This window comes from Dicentrarchus labrax, unplaced genomic scaffold, assembly GCF_905237075.1.
Source record: "Dicentrarchus labrax unplaced genomic scaffold, dlabrax2021, whole genome shotgun sequence".
Lineage (NCBI taxonomy): Eukaryota > Metazoa > Chordata > Actinopteri > Moronidae > Dicentrarchus > Dicentrarchus labrax.
Genome location: NW_026136724.1, coordinates 20936784 through 20957756, shown reverse-complemented (window position 1 = coordinate 20957756; position 20973 = coordinate 20936784). Strand labels below are relative to the sequence as shown.

The following is a 20973-nucleotide window of genomic DNA, read 5'->3' as shown; positions in this document are numbered from 1 at the left end:
ACGTTTTAAACTATGGGACATTAATGGACCAATCAGCAGCAAATACAGAGGACGTCACATAACCACAGGAGTGTTCACGCTCACACCAACAGCCGGTTTGTATTTTCGTCTTCTCATGAAGTCAGTGAGGTGGAACATCATCATCATCATCATCATCATCATCAGAGTGGAAACTCACCTGCTGAACACACTCAGGTGTGAATCCTCCGATGACACACTCACTGATTCCATCCTCACAGTTAAAAGCTCCTCTCATCCTTTCCTGCAGTTCCTCTGCCGACTTTAACAGGAAGTCTGATGATTGTGATGAAGGTTTTTATTTCTCACATCAGGATCAACTGTGAGACAAAAGGAAAGTGAGAAGAACAGTTGTTGGTATTTTGGTGGAAAACGTCTTCTTAGATGTTGAGAACAGAAGTTTGTTTCTCAAGTTCTTTATTTGTCGAGTGCACAACAGTCACAGTGGAGCAGTCGCTGAAATCTGTCCAACAAAATGTATAAAAAGAAAATATATACATTTATTTAAATCTAAAAAGTAAAATGACCTAAGACATAAAATACAGAAAAGACTTAAAGCTGGAAGCGGTGATGATCAGGCTGTGAGAGTTTCACGTAATTCAGATGATGATCGCCATACAATGCTTACTTCCTGTTTCCAGTAGGGGGCGCTGTGAATATGACTGAATATTGTGAAGTATATGTGTTCAGGGCGGGACTCTGATCAACGATGTGAAGTTTGGGCCGTGTGTTGGGTTTGAAGGGGGACTACCCTTCAGGAAGTTCAGGATTGAGTGTTGGTGTTGTGTTCCAGGTCTCGGAGGGCCCCGTGGAACCAACACATCTTCCTCTGGTCCAGGAGTGAGGGGGCCGTGTGGTACCAGTTGGTTTTAGGATTACAGGTCCAGTTTGAACCAGGAAGTCTTGTGCTGCGTTCAATGTTTCTCAGAATACTGAAACAGTAAATCATTTGTTTTAAATGATTGATTATTGTATGGAGGCTTTTAGTTAAAACTGTACAGAACCAGTTTCACTTTGACTCTTCTTCCTCGTCACAGCGTGGTGACTTTCTGTCGGGCCGTCACTCAGGAGTCTTGAGAATACTGTTAACTACAGACAAATACCACTTTAAGAGGAATGTATGTGAGAACACATCCCGGAGACATTCCATTTCTCCAGATGTGTTCACCTATCGTTCAGCATTGTTACCTGGAACGCCCACACAGCTCTGACATCAAACACAGTATTTACTCGGCATTTATTCGAGTTGGACTAACTTTAGTAGCTTTAGGAGTGAGACTCAAATTAAAAACTGTGAATCATACTGACAGAAAACTGATATCTGTCCTCAGTTTGACAGGTTTTTTCAAAAGACGTCAGAGCACAGACACAGAGAGACGAGCTGCCTCTAGGACTGATTATGGCAGTTTGAGCAGATCATCCAGCAGACACATTTGACATGAGACTGCAGCCGTCAGGTGACTCTCAGTGTGAAACTCTTTTTAAAGAGCTGCTGACTGAAACTATTTGTGGACTGATAATGAGGTTTCTGCCACCGAGTTGATAATCTGACAGACGCAAACCGCAGTGTGAAGACAGTAAATTAAAAATAGGTTGAAACAAGTTTGGGAAGGAAAAACTTTAGTCAGTCACAATTATAACTAGATATGCAAGCAGGTGTTAACGGGATCCAAGCCTCCAGGGGAAGTAACACAAGTTGATCCTGCAGGCCGACGGACACAATTTGAGTTGCAGGTTGAGAGCAGCACAGAGAAAGGAAAACATTCGGTTGACACAGGCTATTTTAGCATATTTTGTGATTTTGCAATAAAAGCATCTCCTAGTGTCCCATTTGCCCCAAATTTGGTACACAGCCTCAGTCAGACATGGGCAACTACTGGACCTACCAACTTCCCATTTTGACACACAGGAAGTTGTTCCCTCATAACTTGTGTGTTTTTTGATGTATCAAAATTCTTTATACAGCTTTTGATCAGGACCATCTGTTTAGTCGACATGATGAGTTTCACGCAGATCGGACTCACTGCGAAGAAATATTCTTTGTGGATATGGGCGTGGCCTATAGCTCAATTCAGGGAACATGTGGATATAAGGTTTTTGAATGTGCGATGCTGAACCTGGAGTTGATTATAGTGCCTGCATTTTTTTGCATCTGAGGTACATGCAACTGCCTGTAACTGCCCTGTGAATTTCACCTCTCTAGCTCTTATTGTGTAGGTTGCAGTACCGGAATTACCATTATTTGCTGGTGTTTCATGGAATCCATTCTTCCCTCCACCGTGCAGTGTGTCCTGTGCCACTGGCTGCAACACAACCACAAAGCCTGATATATCTTCCTCCATGCTCAACAGTTGGGGAGGAGTTCTGTTCATGAAATACAGCTCCTTTTTTTCTTCAAACATCCCTTTGCTGATTGTGGCCAAAGAGTTGTATTTTAATGTCATCAGTTCACAGTCACTGTCAAACAGTTTGAGTTAACCGATTGGCAGTTTAAATGTATTAACTCCAACAATTTAAGCATGAAAAAATATTTGATTTGAGTAACTTCTTTATTGTCACGGAAAGGTAAATTAAGTTAAATGTGCACAAAACTAGTAAGTATATAATACTCACGTGCAGCATTTCATGTTACCACTTAAATTTAATTTACTTGATAAAGACAGATAAATATTTTAATTTCATATTTTTAAAATAACGTGTTTTTATTTATGTGCATGTTCTACTGAACTGAGTTTGTATTTAATGTTTTATTTAAATATTAATGAGAACATTTGCAGGTGTTATATTATTGTGACTCATTAAGAATGAAAACACCAAATCCTTTGTTTTCTGGATGGAGTTCTGAACACGAATGTTAACTACATGTAGCAGCAGGAGGATGTATGGGCTCCTCGTTACCTTGGTAACTCCAATGTGGTTTCCATGGCTGTTTGAGCACAAAAAGACGTAGATGTTGTCTTCCCCCCACCTCATCTTTCTTCCTCTTCCTCCGCTGCAGAAACATAATATTTTCCTCTGAGGGTGAAAAATAAAAAGTGTGTGTGTGTGTGTGTGTGTGTGTGTGTGTGTGTGTGTGTGCTTGTGAGTTGTTCAGTCCTTCAGGTGACAGGTGCACAGGAGCCCCGCCCACGGGAAGACATTATCATTAGTCTGTAACAGTTGAGCACCTGAACGCATCTGAGAGCATTTCCACCTGTGTGTTAGACAGAAAGATCTTCATCAGCGGTGGAAGAAATAATAAGTAATAGTACAAATATTGATATATTAGATTTTAATGTTTTCATATTGAAGAAAGTGATTTTAATGTAAAATCTGAAAGGTAGCTGCAGCTGTCAGATAAATGAGTACAATAGCAAGTACAATAACATAATGAGCACTGACAGGTGAAGTGAATAACACTGATTATCTGGTTTTCATAGCTCCTGTCAGTGGGTGGGATATATCAGGCAGCAAGTGAAGATTTTGTTCTCAAAGTTGATGTGTTAGAAGCAGGAAAAATGGGCAGCGTGATGATTTCAGCGACTTTGACAAGGGCCACACTGTGATGGCTAGACGACTGGGTCAGAGCATCTCCAAACCTGCAGCTCTTGTGGGGTGTTCCCAGTCTGCAGAGGTCAGTACCTATCATAAGTGGTCTAAGGAAGAAAAAGAACCAGATACAGATAATGGGCGGCCAAGGCTTATTGATGCACGTGGGTTGGGGCCTGTGTGGTCCGATCCAACAGACAGCTATTAGCATATTCATGCATTAGCTGCATGAAATGGCAGTCAGTCTCTGAATGTAAGTTACCATTTGTTACCTTGCTCACCATTTTAACAAGCTTCTCAAACTTTAAGTGAGAGTCTAACATGAGGCCGAGATACTTTACCTGTTTAATATGTCTCCCAATAATCTCGATTGTACTTCTTAGCTTCTATCGAGGACAGAGCCCCTGAAGAAAAGCAAACTGACACAGTTTTCTTAACATGCTGCTATGAACCGTAAACAGTGACTGACACAGCAGTTCTACCAGATACATATATAACTGCATCATCTGCATATACGACAGGACTGTCACAGGTCATTCATATACAAACTAAAAAGAAGTGGATCGAGAACTAAACACTGTGGAACTCCTGTTTCAGTTTTTAAGAAAGAGGATTTCTTATAATTAATAATAACACACTGATCAATACATCTTCCACCAAATAAAGTAGTTGTTACGCTGACTTTGGGAATAACGGAAATCTGAACTTGTTTTTTCTGGAGCTGTCAAACGTATCTAGTGGTCTTCATCGATTGTCCTGCCAGGTTTTGTTAGTTAGTGATTGCCCTCATATACAACCTGAGGTTATTGATCACTTTATTAGAACTGACCTATCAGCATCCACTGAGGAACACACTTGTTGTATTTCAAGTTCTTAAACTTCTTTATTATTTTTCTGTTAATGACAAAGATTGTTGTTGCAGCTACATTTCATCACGTTCACCTTCACATATTCACAGACTAAAATACTACAAACAAGATTTTCCTCTTCAATCACAATATTTTCAGTTTGCCTATCTATCAACACTTTTCAGTAAAAACAAATGAAAATAAGATCTGTAAACAACATCAACATGAAAATACATGATATTAAAGAACATTTATATTTCTGCACATGTTCACATGTTTTATGCCTCTGGGCTGTACTGTGGACAGTAATCTGATTACTGCTTAACTTTAATAATAACTCACACCAGAGCTGTAGTGCTGTTCGTTGCAGGAGCGCACCTGTGATGTGAAGTCTCATTTTGAAGATTACTGCTGTTCCTACAGTGACAAGTTTACAGACATTAGTAAACTATAGCTGACCACAGGACGCCAGGGGCAGCAGTAGGTGGATAACTCTCAGCAATTTAGTTTTTAAAACTACATTTTCAGCTAAATAAGGACACTTTATGATTAGCGACCGCTGCAAAGCCCTATTGAAATGCAAGGAATTATTATTATTTTATGCCTAAATAATCAAATTTTTTGTGGCCGCAAAATGCTTTAAAACTCACATTTACATGTGATATGGGTCTCATACATGGGTGTGGAAAAATGGCTCAAAAGCACCTCTGAAGCACGTTTCACCAATATGCAGATCTCCCATTTGCACGCGTTGTACATTTTAACTAACTCCTCCTCAGGAATTGATTGGGTTGACTTCAAATTTGGTCGGTATAATATAGAGACCATCACAATTAAAAGTTATGCTATTTTGTGACAATGTGTTGAACAGCATGTCCGTGTCTTGGCGTCGAATTTCAACGCCTCAACATGAAGCAGGAAGTTGTCATAACTTCAGTGTACTTTGTCCAATCTTTACCAAACTTCACACACAGTCCCACCCTGAAAACTACATGCCAGTATTCTGTCATAGTCATAGCTCCCCCTTCTGGCAACAGGCAGTAAGCTTGTATGGCAATCGTCATCTGATTTACGTTGCATTTGCACAGTGTGATGTACAAGTGAGTGAGGCAACCGCAGCACGCCCCTATGCACGCAGACTGCGAGGGCCTGATCTTCGTTACCTGCAGCTTTGTTATTATTATTTTATAAAAGACTGCAACCTCCCATCTTACACCAAAACTGACCACGACTACTAGAAACAATAAAATCTCTGAAAAATGGCAAAACCTCAGGACCGGATGGGTTTGGCAAGAAAGAAATTCAACGATCTACTGGCTCCATACTTATTATAAAATGTTTACACAGGCATTTGATAATGGGGAGCTTCTGCACACAATGAATGAGACAAATATTACTCTGATTCTGAAAAAAAAAGGGAAAGATCTGGAAGACTTAAGACTTTGAACAAAAGGCTCAGTGATACTGCTTCCCCAGAGACATTAATTCATAAATATCAACCCTTACACCAAAATACTGCCTGACCAGATGTTTTCTCCTAACTTGGATGAAGTCCTTCGCTCTTTGTGCTGGTGTTAGAGCGTTAACAACACAATATCACACAAATTATGTTAATAACACAAAATCTACACAAATGATATTCAGCATTTGATATCTCGATCACAAACATCAACTGTGTCAATTCTGTCCTTGATTAGCAAGAATATTGTATGATGAGGATCCAGGAAAAATAGACTACCAGCAGCTATAACAAGAACTTTTAGGGGGACGGTTTTTCTTGCAATTGTTACACAATTCATGAGTTAATCAATCAACACACATTGAACGTCAATTTAACTTTGACCACAACATTTCTTTTTATTAGCTCTCCCGCATTACATTCACTTTACTGATGATTGGATCTTTAAGTGCTTGAGAATTTGTTATTCATTTCAACTGGATTATGTGAACTGCGAATATTCTTTCTTGCTTGGAGAAACGTAGCGGAGTGTCATTCCGGTGCGCTCCGTCAGCACTAAACCTATAATTAAAACCTTCAAAGTAAGAGACTGAAATATGGAAAAAAAAAATCAAAATAAGAGATTGTATCAGTCCAGCTGAGATCTAAAGTAAGGCTTTGGTCAGAAACCTTCTTCTTCCTGTTTACTGAGAGTCAGTTTGAAGTTGCCTTAGAGTTTGAAGAAGTCTCAAGACAGTCTGAGAAAGTTTGAGGATGTTTGAGAGAGTCTGAAGACAATCTGAAACAGTCTGAAGTCTGAGTTTTTGAGTTTTAAGTTTTAGGTTCATGTCCTACAGCAGAGCAGCTTGTGAAAGACGTTCCTGAACTCGGTGTTGAAAGCAGTGTAGATGATCGGGTTGACGGCGCTGTTGACGTAGCCAAGCCATGTGACCACAGAAATGAGGGTCGGGCCAATGTTACATGACTGACACAACACCTTGGTGACGTGAACAACAAAGAAAGGTGTCCAACAGGCCAGGAACACACCTGGAGACAGAGGAGAGACAGACGGTTAAGGTACAAATCCTCATTCTACTGAGGATTCTGAATATGAATATGTATGCATTTGTTGCAATGTTTGACAAGGTACATATATATACATATATATATATTTGAGATGCCAAATAAATCAAATCAAAAGATTTATCTCCAAGGTATTTCAGATGAGTTCTTATCATTCAGTAAAAATTTGAGGTTCTGCAAAGACAGACTGTAATCAAGATGTGGCCCAAGTTGGAAAAGAATCATAGAAATGCAAGATTGTATCATCTGCATAAAGATATATGTTATACGCGTTTTAGTAATCTTCATAAACAATCTTCATAATGTTTATCAGTCGCTCCCAACCTTTCTCCTTAAGGGAGCCCTTTTGAGTAAACTGACTCAGTGACATATTTTATGGATATTTCATATTATATTCAACAATAACAACAACAGTAGAGGACAGCTGATAAACTGTACAATTATGTAATTTTAATATTATGTAATTTGTATAATTTTTAACACTCATGCATTCTTAAAATGCATAACAAATAATTTGTGTTTTATTCTTGGTTCTTAGTTCTTTGGTAGCTGAATTTTTCTAATGCAGGAGGAGGCTCTGTGAATGTAGCCTTTGTTCAGTTCTTGACTGTGCCCTTATTCTTATTGCTGAAGACATAAACAATCTTCAATAATAAAATACACTCTAACAACAACTCTGGGTGGGGACCCCCAGTTTAGGAACCAGTGTGCTAGATCAGTGGTTCTCAACCTGGGGGTCAGGAGCCCTTATAGGGGTTGCCAAAACTTCCTGGTGCCTACAATGCCTTCTTGATTTTAAGGGGTGTAAGAAACATTTAAAAAATATATATCGCAGACATAACTCAGCATTTTATAATTTCATGGACTATTATTTAAGAAGTAAACTTAAACCAGATCGCTAATTTTCCACAAACGTCCTGCAGTTATATATATAATATGAAATATCCATAAAATGTAATCAGTTTACTCACTGATGGAAAAGGGGTTCCTTAAGGAAAAGGTTGGGAACCTGTGTGCCTGATTATCCAATCAGAGGACTAGGACTGTTAGGACTCACTTTATAAAATAGGGATGGACAACCAAACATTTTATGGAATATATGCTGGAGTTGAACATCAGATAATATCTTTTATGTCTACTGCCATCCACAGGAAAATTAGTTCAAACAAAATCCATTATAACTCATCATATAGGCACTGTTTCCTGGAGTGTGAGATGTGTTTAAATGTGCTGTGGTGTGAAGCTGCTGCTGAGACAGTAATGTGGTTTCCACGGAGATGCGTAGATTGAACCAGTTTCTATTTTTACTGAGTAGATCACAGCGTCTCTCCGTGTTACAGTAAAACATGAGAAACAGAACAAACTTCCAGCTGAGAGAGAAGAAAATCTCATTTAACAGGAACAAATAGAGCAGTTTGTTCTTAGTGTGGAGTCGCCTCCTACAGAGGCACATTCATCATATTCAGAAATACTGGCAGCTGATAGAAACTCACACTGTAATGACTTCACATCCCTGTTTCTGTATTCATGTGCATCTAAATTATCATTTATACATGTCAGAGGTTTCACACAAGAGAACAACAGAAAGCGAATCGGGCGGCTGCAATTTGTTTCAAAGTAACACTGAACAGAGACAAAGACGGAGGACAGAAACTCAGTCTGACCAGTAAAAAATATTCCTTTAACCTTCAAGGTGTGAAAAGCATCCATACAAACACAGAATTAGAGCTAAAAATATAACTTGATTAATCAATTTGTCGTTTTGGATCATTGCTGAATCATTTCAGTCATTTTTCACGTAAAAGATGATATAGGCCTTCTGTGTATATTTAAAAATGATAATTTTTTTAAAATGAAGAAGGCTTTGTGATCTCCAGTTTTTGCTCCAGATGGAATAAAATCTTAGTTTTTTTGTCAGATTTTACAAGTTTAATTGACTATTCCTGAATCAGCAGTGTTTAGATCCATGTACTGCAGGGGTGTGCATCCCTCCCTTCTAAGTCGATCTGATACGTATCCAGATACATAGGCTATGATAACGATTCAGGGACATTTTCTTCTTAACATTTGTTGAATACAAATGTCTAATTTTAGAATTATATGTCATTGTTTTTTCTTTTTTCCAACAGACACAGCAAAAAGACTTTCTGCAGAGATCGCCTACGACCTCGCCCAGTTGCAGCTTAGTTTTGGCTGGAAAGTGTTTAATATCTTGTGTGTTCTTGCCTGGCTAGCTGTATTAGCGTCCACAGACTCCTTGTAGCCTGTGTAGGTGTCACTGTGCCATCTCACCAGGTGAGTGGTAAGATCTGTCGAGCTACCGATGGACTTAACTGCTGTCTGACAGATCTTATAAATGGACAGATTTTTGTCCAACTTTCCTTCCTTCTTATAGAATCCAAATGTGTTCCAGACTTGGATTTTAGATTTGATGGTGCACTGTACTTTTAGATCCAACCACGGGTACGCATCGCATCTATAACATTAAAACCGATGTCCGATGTGTTCGGTAAATCTTTACACCTCTAATGTTCTGGCTTCAGATGTGACTCAATGAACAGTTTACTACAGTTTTATGTATTTAGAACTTTTTGTTTTCATTCAGGGTGTCCGTGTGAGATAGAGTGCAGTGCTCTGATTGGCCGACCTGTTATAAAGGCTAAATGAATACTCACCGACGACGACCGGCAGGACCTTCATGGCCTTCCGTTCCCTCCCGCTGACTCTGCTGCTTTTACTGTTTCTTCTTCCTCTCTTTGCAGCGTTCGTCTTCATCAGGCCATTCTCTCTCCTGCTGTCTTCCTCCCTCCGCTCTGTGGGCTCGCCGTCCGACACACTGTCCATCTGTGTCGTCATCGGGTCGCTCTCCGGTGCCACCGCTGCCGCCCCGTCCTGCTGCTCTTCTGTCACTGGGGTGGCAGAGGGCGTCATCATGGTGACGGTGGATGGAGAGGTGGGGCTGAGGCTGGTCGGCGTGGCGTACACAACTTTCCCTCGACTCCCGGTGGCTTTTGCTTGGCGTAAAGCCGAGCCGAGACGTAAAGAGAGCGCTCGACGACCAGCTCGACCCGCCTGAGATCGACTCCGACCGCTCCACCGCCGCAGGCCTCGAAACATCCAATAATACAAGAAGAGCATGACGGGGCAAGGCACGAAGAAGGAGCAGACGGATGAGTACACCACAAAGCGGTCATCCTCCAGTTTGCACACGCTTGGATCACGACCTGGAACCTGGTTCAGACCAAAGATGACCGGACTCGCCACGCCCAGAGAAAGCACCCAGGTAGCAGTGATGAGAGCCAGCTGACGGACACTGAACTGGTTCCTGTTGTACTTCAGAGGGACCACCACCGCGATGTACCTGGAACACAACAGACAGGTGAAACAATCTGGGCATCATTAGTTTTTTTTAAACCAAATAAAAAAAAAACAACCAAAAAGCCATGGTTGTTTTGAGTTTTCCAGTTTTAGAACCAAATGGAACAATCATGTTTTTGGTTTTATTTGTGTTTTTTTATTTGTGCTGCCCCTCTCGGGGTGGCCGCAGGGTTTGTGGGCTGCCCCTCCACACACTGGAAGGCTGGACCCAGTTTTGGACCTGGACTGGTAACTACTGCCAGATTAATTCAGAGGACACAGACCACTGTCTTTGAGCCTGTCCTTGCCAACTTCAATTGGCTGACATCTGAGGGTCGTCAGCTGATTAATTTCAGGCCTTTGAGCTATAGAAGCTGGTCTCTCCCTCATACAGCTGGCATCCACCCGTTTTTGGTTCTGTGTTAACTTTAGTTTAATAAATTACTCTTGTTTTAAGTAAATCTTGTCACACTGTCACACCAGTTTGTGACACCTAAAGTTAAATAATAATCAAAGAGGTCCAGTATTCATGTAAGCTCTCTCCATAGTTCAATGCTGGTCTCATCCACATCTGACTAATTCTCACTGGACACACTGAATTATACACTAGAAACCCTCACAGTGAATATGTTACATCAATTACACAGTCTCCATATGGTTAACCCTTTAAAAACAGACCTCCTGCAAGTAGCCATTTTTTGCATTATCCCTTTTAAAGCAATCTAAAATGAATCTACAATAGCATTCATTCTTTTTCCAGTGGAAAGCTAAGGCTTCTGTCTTTAACACCATCACATCTCACAACGTTACGTAGATCAGTATCCCCTCTGCAATGTGTGATTCTGGTCTGTCTTAAAGGAAAGCGATCAATCATAAGAGAGGCATGGTGAAATCTCTAGTTGGTGTTCCTGATCTCACTGTGAAACATTTGATGAATAATTTAGAGCTCCTGAGACCAAAAACAGGCTGCAGCAAGTATCTGATTAAATTTAGAACCAAAGTTTCTCTCAGTATGACAAACCAACCAACCAATATGACTACAAACCTACCAGTCTGTCAGAAATGAAGAGGACTTTTAGATGAGATACGACTGTCCAGCAAACTGTAACGCAGAACTTGTGATGGTCTTTTTCTGTACTTGTATTTAGTTTCATGTTTCAGGCAGGATAATGAATTCAGCCCGTTGTCTTATCATCTTCGGGTGTTTCATTACATTTCCTCAACACTCTTAAAGCTGTCAGTCGGCACCATTAGCAACTGTTATCCATAAGAATATAATCAGCTGTTTTCCCACTAACAAGGTGCTAACGTGACTGTGATTCTATAAATGTGATTAAATTGTGTTTTCTCTGCTTCATGAATAACACAGTGACCTTCAGAGATCTAACAGACCTCAGTTAACACAATGCTGAAAGGTATAAAATAAATGTAATGAAAGTCATTTAAAATAAGCATGTTCATTAAGATTGATTGAGTTCTCTTTAATATTCTTTACTGTGAGGAAGAGGATCGTCACATAATCATTATTCTTTGCAGATGAAATATTCTTGTGATTCATTCAGGTCAAACTGAGGTTGCGTCATTTGAAAATCTTAATTAGCTCCACTGGCAGTGTGTTGCCAATTAACTCTATTATCTCCTGTGTGATGGAGGTCATCACACTGTAATGAGTGGCACCCGTTACTCCCGCAGTAAGAAGGCTCATTTAAATGTATGACAAGGATATGTGAGACAATAACAGACAATTTCTCTTCTTGTGAATGTAAATTAATCTGCAGTGACTCAAACTGTAGATTTAGATCCACAGACACGGAGGCACAGACTCACCTGTCCACGCTGATGGCACACAGGTTGAGGATGGAGGCGGTACACAGCATCACGTCCATGGTCATCAGAGCGTCACAGATGTAGGTGCTCAACGTCCAGATACCTCCCAGAAACTAAACACAAACAACCACGCTGAGTGAACTCAACGCCTCACAGTGTCCTCACAAGTCAAGTGTCCTCAGTATTCAGGTGTAAACTCATATCAGTCCTCATAAACACCTGTCCTCACTGACCTCAGAGCAGATATAGACTTTCTGAACTGTCCTCGCTCTGCAGGTCCTGATAAATACTGACCTCAGAACTGTCCTCACTTTAAAACATGTCCTTGTATACAGGTATAAAGTCATACTGGTCTGACCTCAGAGTAGACGTAGAGCGGCAGCACCAGCACCGCCAGCAGCAGGTCGGCCACCGCCAGGCTGATGATGAAGTAGTTGGTGGCAGTTTTCAGGGAGCGTTCAGTGAGCACGCTCAGACAGACCAGGATGTTCCCCAGGATGATGACCAGGATTAGGGGGATGCCGAGGACCAGGGCCAGGTAGTTGTAGTCCTTCGGGTGCGTCTCACCTGGAGGGCTGCCAGGTGTCACATTGTCCATGATGGAGGCCCTGAACACAGCTGCTGGGCTGCACTCAACATCTGGACACAAACAGTTCAGTGTGGAGGTGTTTACTGTGTTTCATTGATTCAGAGCATTCATTACATGTGCAGGTCTCACCTTGCTGTTACCTGTCCCAGGTGTTGGCTCAGTACTCTGTGTGATTGAGTCTCAGTGGTTTGACAGCAGACTGAGTTCAGATTGTTCTCGTCACTCATCGTGATTTGGTCTGCTGGTGACTGGAAATAACAAAAAGCACCAAATGTGAATTAATCCGCTGCTAAAAATAGTCCCCAATAAAAGCACTATTTCCTGCTGAAACATGAAACTATATATTTGTGTTTGTAAAGATGGTGATGAAAGTTGGTTCGTTTAAGGATGAACTCTAATAACTTTGCTGATGATAAAAACTCTCAATTAGTTGGAATGCAGCTCAAAAATGTTTCTACAACTGTAAAATGATCAATCTATCAATCCTGTTAAATTAAATTGGACCAAAAATGACATAATACTGAAAGAAAGTATTAGCATGATTTAATGTTAACATATATTAAAGTAAACTTTAAACTGTTGCTGTTTGCCATAGCAATAAAAAAGCAGTTCTTTAATGGAGTCGACTGTCATCGTTTAAGCACCAAAACCTATAGATTCACATACAGACCGCTGAGGTGAAACTGGAACTAACAAGGTCTTTTTCCAGCAGTAAGGACGCTGGTAAAAACACTAGTGTTCACACTGTAACCTTGGAAACAACCATCTGGATTACGTTGTATAGAGAAGAAAAATAATCTGATTGACTGATGATCTGAAGTTTAAGGAGATTTCTAAACATATTTATGGACGATGACGATCAGAGATCTCAGCATCAGAGAGTAAACTGTTGTGATTGTAACGTGATGTGTTTGATGATCTGTGAATATCCAGATTTGTGTACAATGTTAACAGATGCTCAGTGCAGTAATCTCCACAGGGGCAGACATTTTTAGGATCCTGACGGAGGTTGAAGTTGTTGTGATTACAACAGCTTTAATTGTGCTGATCTGATTTGGTGCTTCTCCATCCACGTTTGATGCTCAGCTGATCTAATAAAGTGCAGTTGGGCAGTTCTCTGGTCTTAATGCTCCTAATATAGCGTGCAACAATTGTGCTTTTTGAGGTGATGTGTGAAATATGTTTTTCTGCAGTTCCTGTATTCAGCAGTATATTGATCTGTGTCCTTGCTGGTACTTCCTGTCTGGAGTACCTGTGGTGTCTGCTGTAACACACTGACTGTGGATGAATACCTCACACAACCCTCTGCGATCAATCAATCTTAATTAACCTGTTAAACGTCCCTGAAAACATCAGATCTGTATGCAGCGATGAGGAGACTGTAGCCTCCCTTACATCAGAAATGTCCAATTTCCATCCTATGACCTTTGACCTTTGTCTCGAGCTGTTTTAACGACATTGTCGTGTCCTCGTCTTCTGCAATGGTTCACTGGCACAGACTGCAGAATTTGCTCCACCAGCTCTCGACCAACACCTTAATTTGTTATTTATTTTGCAGATTTTCTGTAAATTGAGTTACAGTCTGTTGTTTATCATCATTCAGTGTTTGTGGAGGGATGATGGATGATCTATCACAGCCGCCATATTGTTTCTGATGATAAATTACTTTAGACAACCTTCAGCTCACATAAACTCCAGTTTCAGACATTGTGATTTAAATATTGTGGATGTTAACAACACACACACACACACACACACACACACACACACACACACTGATGTCTGGTTTCGCACGCTGAGCAGACTGATGCTCTCTTATTTTGGCGGTCATATAAGGAAGTGGAGCCGGTTGTGTTAAATGTCAGCGGTATTGTTTGGTGAAGTGTCTCCTCTCAGACTGAATCAGATCACAGAGCTGCTCTCATCCTCGCCGTTACCATGGCGCCCAGAGAGGACGACGAGCAGATAATAAACACAACAAACACACACACACACTCACCACAACAGACACACATAACAAATCTACACAACAAATATAAACAACAAACATGTAGACTTGAACAAATATCAGAGTGATAAGAACGGCTTAAAATCACAGAAACCATCTTTGGGAAATATTTATTTGATTTTGATTTTTTTTAGTTTGTTCCATCTGTTAACATGGAGGCTTTATGAGCTATTCTGCAGTCAGCCACCAGGGGGAGATAGAGAGAGTTTGGCTTTTGGAGAGCTGTCAAGTCGATAATCTTTATATATGTTGATAGTTTGTTCCTTTCTTCGCCTCGCGTCTTCCAGCTGTTTGTACCACGTCTTTCATACAAAGGAGACACCTTTATGTCCTCAGCGATAGCTCCTCCTATCTCTCTCTTCCAGGTGCATTTTTTGGAGTTAAAGAATCTTTCAATATGCCTGCGCTAAGATCAATTTGCAGGGTCACAAGCAGGAAGTTGGTGGAGACGAGGAGGCACCAAATGGAGAAATTAGTTTCCTGTCAATCCAGATGAAGAGCAGCTCAGATACAAACAAACAGGATGAGCTTGTTGCCTCCTGCTGCTTCCACTCATCAGATTGTCATCAGCAGAGGCGACGTTTCACTTTCCTTTAATTAGTTTCTCTTCACGCTGGGAGGATCTTACCTCAAAGACAACGAAGGTCAGACTGACTGATGTCTTTAGCACAGAGGACAGAAGGAGGAGTTTGTGATTGTTGTTTGATACGAGGGGCTCTGATCCAACGCGGCAGGAAGTCTCTATAATTAACACAGTCTCCTAATCAGACCACAATCAGGTCCACAGTCTGCCTCCAGGATCAGGTCTACAGTCTGCCTCCAGGATCAGGTCCACAGTCTGCCTCCAGGATCAGGTCCACAGTCTGCCTCCAGGATCAGGTCCACAGTCTGCCTCCAGGATCAGGTCCACAGTCTGACTCCAGGATCAGGTCCACATTCTGACTCCATGTTGTTGAAGAACTTGTAGTTTTATCATCTGACCTGTTATCAAACTAAATAACATCAGAGTGCCGTCTCTCTCCGCTTCCCTACAGTATCAACAGTGTGCAACGCTAGCTAACACTAGCTTATAAATGGTGTTGTTGGGCGGAAAACTGGGGTTGTCCGGCTGACTGTGCGCCGTGTGGGTCTTATTTTACAGCATTCAGTGTTTGTCACTGTTGGCAGACGCCCAGGATGATGCAACAGAACGGCCACTGGTGGCGCTGTTAGCTACAGTTTAATGACAGTTACATATTCAACGTTTAAGTACTGTGTGAACAGACACAGCAGGCAGACGAGATAAAACCAACACACAAACTTAACCGTGTGTGTGTGGACGGTATCTGCTGCTCGCTTTGTCAAACACAGATACTGAAGGCTTCACAAACACTGCTGAGACTAAAATCAATACTGATCAATACCTGCTGACATGGTCTCAGTGTGCTGCTGTGAACAGGAAGGGATCAGCTGTATTATGACAGTGTGCAGGGACAGGGTCCATCAGTTCCTGTATAAGATCACAGACTGGTGCTCTGATGTTGAACAATAAGACACATTTTAATCATCAGGTTGTTTCGGGTTCAGAACAAAGATGGCAGAGGTCACAACCTGAGAAATTAAGGTATTTTTTCTTGTGCAGCAGAGAGAATTCGTTTTCATCCAGATGATTCGGAGAGTCTGTCGGATCCTCATACCCTGTCACTCTTCCTGCCAGCTGACACATCAACTTCTATCATTTATTTATGGAAATGTATTGAAATGAGCTGATAAATGTATTATATGACACAGAATGTGCCTCAGTTTGGTTCAAGGAAACAGCCTCATACAAATTCAACACTGATGAGTCACAGATTCATGAGTTATAATACCATTCAGTCATTGTGGCGCCCATTCTTTATTAAAGAAACTATGTGTTCTGATTATCTACAAAGGAAATGTTTCCTTTAGTGAAGACGGCGTTGTTCCAGGTCCCCGAGTCCCACCTGTTTCAAACTCTCAAGGTTCAGGAGAGGTGAAGGTCTTGTGTCGTGACCTCTTCAATCAGCCCCTCCAGGATTTTGTGTTGTTGTCTGATTTCCAAATCACGGACAAATAAAATCGCACTGAAATCCTGATAAGTTTGTTCAGCTCAATCTTTTTAAGGGAAACTGAACGCCTTAAAGTATTTAAGTTTATTAACTCAAATAATTTAAATATGAAAAATATTTGATTAGAGTAACTCAAGTACTTACTGTTACAGTCACTTTAAAGTAAATTAGTTTCATTCTACTTATTCCATTCAGTTAAACTTAACACCAGTAATAAAGTTACACTCATGCAGCATTTCTCCAAACTTATTTAAAATGTGTTCACAGAACTCATCAGAATAATAATAATAATAATAATAATAATAAGAAGAAGAAGAAGAAGAAGAAGAAGTAGTAATATTAACTTACCTCTTTATGCAAATGTTACCACTAAAGCATATTATTACATTTAATATCAAAACAGCTGACGTACGAAAACTTGGTTTGGTGGAATGGTAGCCAATTAATTTGCTGTGGATCATCTAATCTAATTGTTGTGGTGATGCTGATTTCCCAAGTCTCAACTAATCGACTTATTAGACTGTTATTAGACTGTTAATAGACCGTTATTAGACATTATTAGACTGTTATTATACTGTTATTACACTGTTACTAGACTGTTATTACACTGTAACTAGACTGTCATTAGACTGTTATTATACTGTTACCAGACTGTTATTAGACTGTTATTAGACTGTTATAAGACTGTTATTATACTGTTATTAGACTGTTATTATACTGTTATTAAACTGTTATAAGACTGTTATTATACTGTTATTAGACTGTTATTAGACTGTTATTATACTGTTATTAGACTGTTAATAGACCGTTATTAGACATTATTAGACTGTTATTATACTGTTATTACACTGTAACTAGACTGTCATTAGACTGTTATTATACTGTTACCAGACTGTTATTAGACTGTTATTAGACTGTTATAAGACTGTTATTATACTGTTATTAGACTGTTATTATACTCTTATTAGACTGTTATTATACTGTTATTAGACTTTTATAAGACTGTTAATAGACTGTTATAAGACTGTTACTAGACTGTTATTAGACTGTTATTATACTGTTATTATACTGTTATTACACTGTTAATAGACTGTTAATAGACTTTTATTAGACCGTTTTCAGACCAAATACAAATACAAGTACTTTGCATCATGTCTTATGTTTTCAGGGTCTTGTAAAGTTCACCTTTTATTTTTCTTTATATTTGATTATTTGTCAACATTTGTCAGATTTCAGGTGTTCATTGCATTTTAGGTTTTTCCCCAAAAATGTTTATCATCAGATATTAATTCCAGATGTTTGTCTTTTAAATAACTGACTCTCAGATTTAATTGATTCTGACCAGTAAAAAATTAAATTCAAGAACTTTTTAAACGTCTTAAGTTAACGTCGAGTGTTTGTTTCGTTTTAGCTTTCAGTTGTTTGTCCTTGAAGAAGTGTTGGTCTGACATCAGCCTCCAGCTGCTGACTGCAGTGATGAAGAAGATGACGAAGATGCATAATGTGATGGTTTACACAGATACACTGACTATTTCCCAGCAGGTATCAGCTTCGTCCGCCTCGTTGTCTGTCAATCACAGTTTAATGACACAAGCTCTGATAGGACAGCTGTGGTCACATGACAAGTGATTTTACGCTGTTTGACCTCTGACCTCTCCATTAAATATCTTCCTTCGTCCGAAACAACCAGCCCATTGTGAACAGGTCTGTGAGTTCCTGACGTTCACTCTTTCAGATTTTATACAAAACACACACACACGTGACCGGATGCCATGGCAACCCACCTGTGTGACAGGTGTAAGATCATATGCTGATTAAACAGCAGGTGTTTGTTGTGATGGAGAGAATAAAAAACGAGTCTCAGATTGATGAGTGTGATCCTTCTAGTAAAGGTCACGACTGTTTATGGAGGTGGACTCAAACTGAAGTGGACTGGACAGGACTGAACTGTCATGAATCAGGTCCAGACTGTGGACTGCGTTCTGAGGAGGATGTTAAATCTCAGTGTGTTCAGAAACTATGGTAACAGACCTGAAGTGTTTACCTGCAGGTTAGTCATTAGTCCTTGTGGGGGCGGAGCTTCAGGAGGTGGAGCATCAACATCATCATCATCATCATCATCACCATTTTAACTGTCTGATACATGTAACATGTTACATACATGTTGCCGTAGTTATCACATATACAGACAGAAAATGTATTTAACACCAATTTATAGTTTGAATTCAGATTACATTCTGCTTTGATTTCAAACCGCCAGAATTCACTTGGAACCAGACTGAGACCCCTATTTCAGGTGGTCTGGGTCCAGTTTAATCGACAGCTTTCACAGAACAGCATTTAAAGGCAGTGGAGGTCTTCTGAGATGGTCACTGCGTCAGATTAGACGATCATCTGACCGAGCATCGACTAGTTTGAAAAATGTATCCAACAGAAATTGTGAAAAGTTCTTGAATTCTTAAAATAGAATTAATATTTCATATTAGTGTAAACGTTTTGTACTAGTGTGAACTGAAGGTCACATTAGGAGTTAAAATAATGACGCAGATATCATTGCTGATATTCATCATGAAGAAACAGGAAGTGATGTGCAGCATTTCTACTCTGCTGCTTGTTTGTGATTGGTAGACATCAGCTGGTGGGCGGGGCCTCAGAGAGTCAGTGCTGCAGATGTTCAACAGCTGGAAGGATTAACATGAGGTCATCAGGTTATGATGTCAGGTGTGGAGGGAGGATGCCCGTACCGTAATCCATTAATTAATAATAATCTGTTGGTCAACACACATTTCTATAGTATTTTCAGAATAAAAGCTCATCAGTATTGGCTTTAAATTTATTGTTTTTAGATCTAATTAGATTTCTTTATTATAAAACTGAGTTGCGTCATAATTTTGGACTCCATTCCTCAAATAGGGGTTCATGGACCTTTAATGGTCTGTAGAGCATTACAGATGGTCCACTTAAGAGCTCTATATTGATTAATAATCAGAAAAAACAATCACATTGCCTATAAAATGATCATTATTGGACTCTAAAGGAGACAGTCAGTGTGTTTACATCATCTGTCTCCTGTCAGCTGATTTATTAAATATAATAATCAGAGAGAGATCAGAGATTTCAGGTAGGTTATGTTATCAGGTTTTCAAAAGACTGAAGGTAAAATAACAGCTGAGTGACGTGAACTCAGCAGTGTGAACAGTCTTTTAATATAAAATACAACAGAATGGTTGATGAGCTCAGACTAACCCTCCAAAGACAGATTTCTTAAATCTCATGAAACTCTCAGTGGTTTATGAAGAGAGGAGCATCCACAGAGTTCGGAACTGGAAGAGACTGTCTGAGGTCCAAACTAATTCTCAGGGTTTGAGGTAAAAAACACATCTAAACTTTAAAACAAACACTCATAAATCTGCACATGATACATTATATATATCTGTATATATTTCTATAAAGCACAATAAACAATGACACGTACGTAAGTCAACAAAAAGTGATTTACACTCACAGATTCTCCTTCAGAATTAAAGTCCTCTCCTCTTCTCCTTCACTTTCTCCTTCTTCACTCCATCCAAAATCTCTGGTTTACAATCTGTACATCCTCCATCTTTACAGCGCCTCCTGATTCTTCTCCTTTTTTTATCAGTTAATCTCCTCCTCCTGTAGTTCTGCTCCTCCTGTATCTATGTTTCTCCTCCTGTTTCCTCCTTGTCTCCTCTGAACTGACAAACTTTTTTCTTCTTGTCTATAAAAAGATTCAACATCCAAACACCGTTACCACCTCCTCTCTCTCCTCTCTCTCCTCTCTCTCTCTTGATATTCTAGCTCTGTGATTGGCTGATGGTCAGCAGTGATGTCGAAGCACTCACCCCTCTTTCCCTCTCTCTCTCCCTCTTTCCCTCCCTCTTTCTCTCTCTCTCTCTCAGCAGGTTGTTTTTCTTCTCCTCTCTTTGTTCTGCTCTTTTTCTGTGGTGTTTGCCGATGTCTCCCTGTTACAGTTAACTCCTCCACATTCCTCCGTATTGACACATATCCATATCAATACAGAACCATATTGATGCAGGTTTGTATTGATTGAATGTGAAGATAAAAGTCAGATTTTGTGGCGGTGAGAGTTGATCATGTGATGTGTCACCTGATGCACAGCTGTAGCAGCTGGCTGTAGCTCATTAGACTCATTGAGATCATTAGTGATCAGCTCAGAGCTGCAG

At 40.1% G+C, this 20973-nt stretch overlaps 1 protein-coding gene across 1 annotated transcript; it reads right to left on the bottom strand.

The window, feature by feature from the left end:
* Positions 1–6221: 6221 nt before the first annotated feature.
* Positions 6222–20576, bottom strand: drd4-rs (dopamine receptor D4 related sequence). Its single transcript, XM_051393056.1, has 6 exons — positions 20271–20576; positions 12818–12936; positions 12458–12738; positions 12100–12212; positions 9591–10276; positions 6222–6879 (listed from the first exon to the last, which is right to left on the bottom strand). Exons 3-6 carry the CDS (start codon positions 12695–12697, stop codon positions 6677–6679), a joined length of 1242 nt encoding a protein of 413 aa, XP_051249016.1. The 5' UTR covers positions 12698–12738; positions 12818–12936; positions 20271–20576; the 3' UTR covers positions 6222–6676.
* Positions 20577–20973: the final 397 nt, after the last annotated feature.

What these genes read in the sequence shown, in the direction of transcription:
- drd4-rs (XM_051393056.1), bottom strand. Translation starts at nt 12,697, where the DNA reads ATGGACAATGTGACACCTGGCAGCCCTCCAGGTGAGACGCACCCGAAG. An exon ending in CGCTCTACGTCTACTCTGAG is followed by an intron (nt 12,213 to 12,457) that starts GTCAGACCAGTA and finishes GTTTGTGTTTAG; the next exon opens with TTTCTGGGAGGTATCTGGAC. An exon ending in GGTCCTGCCGGTCGTCGTCG is followed by an intron (nt 6,880 to 9,590) that starts GTGAGTATTCAT and finishes CTCTGTCTCCAG; the next exon opens with GTGTGTTCCTGGCCTGTTGG.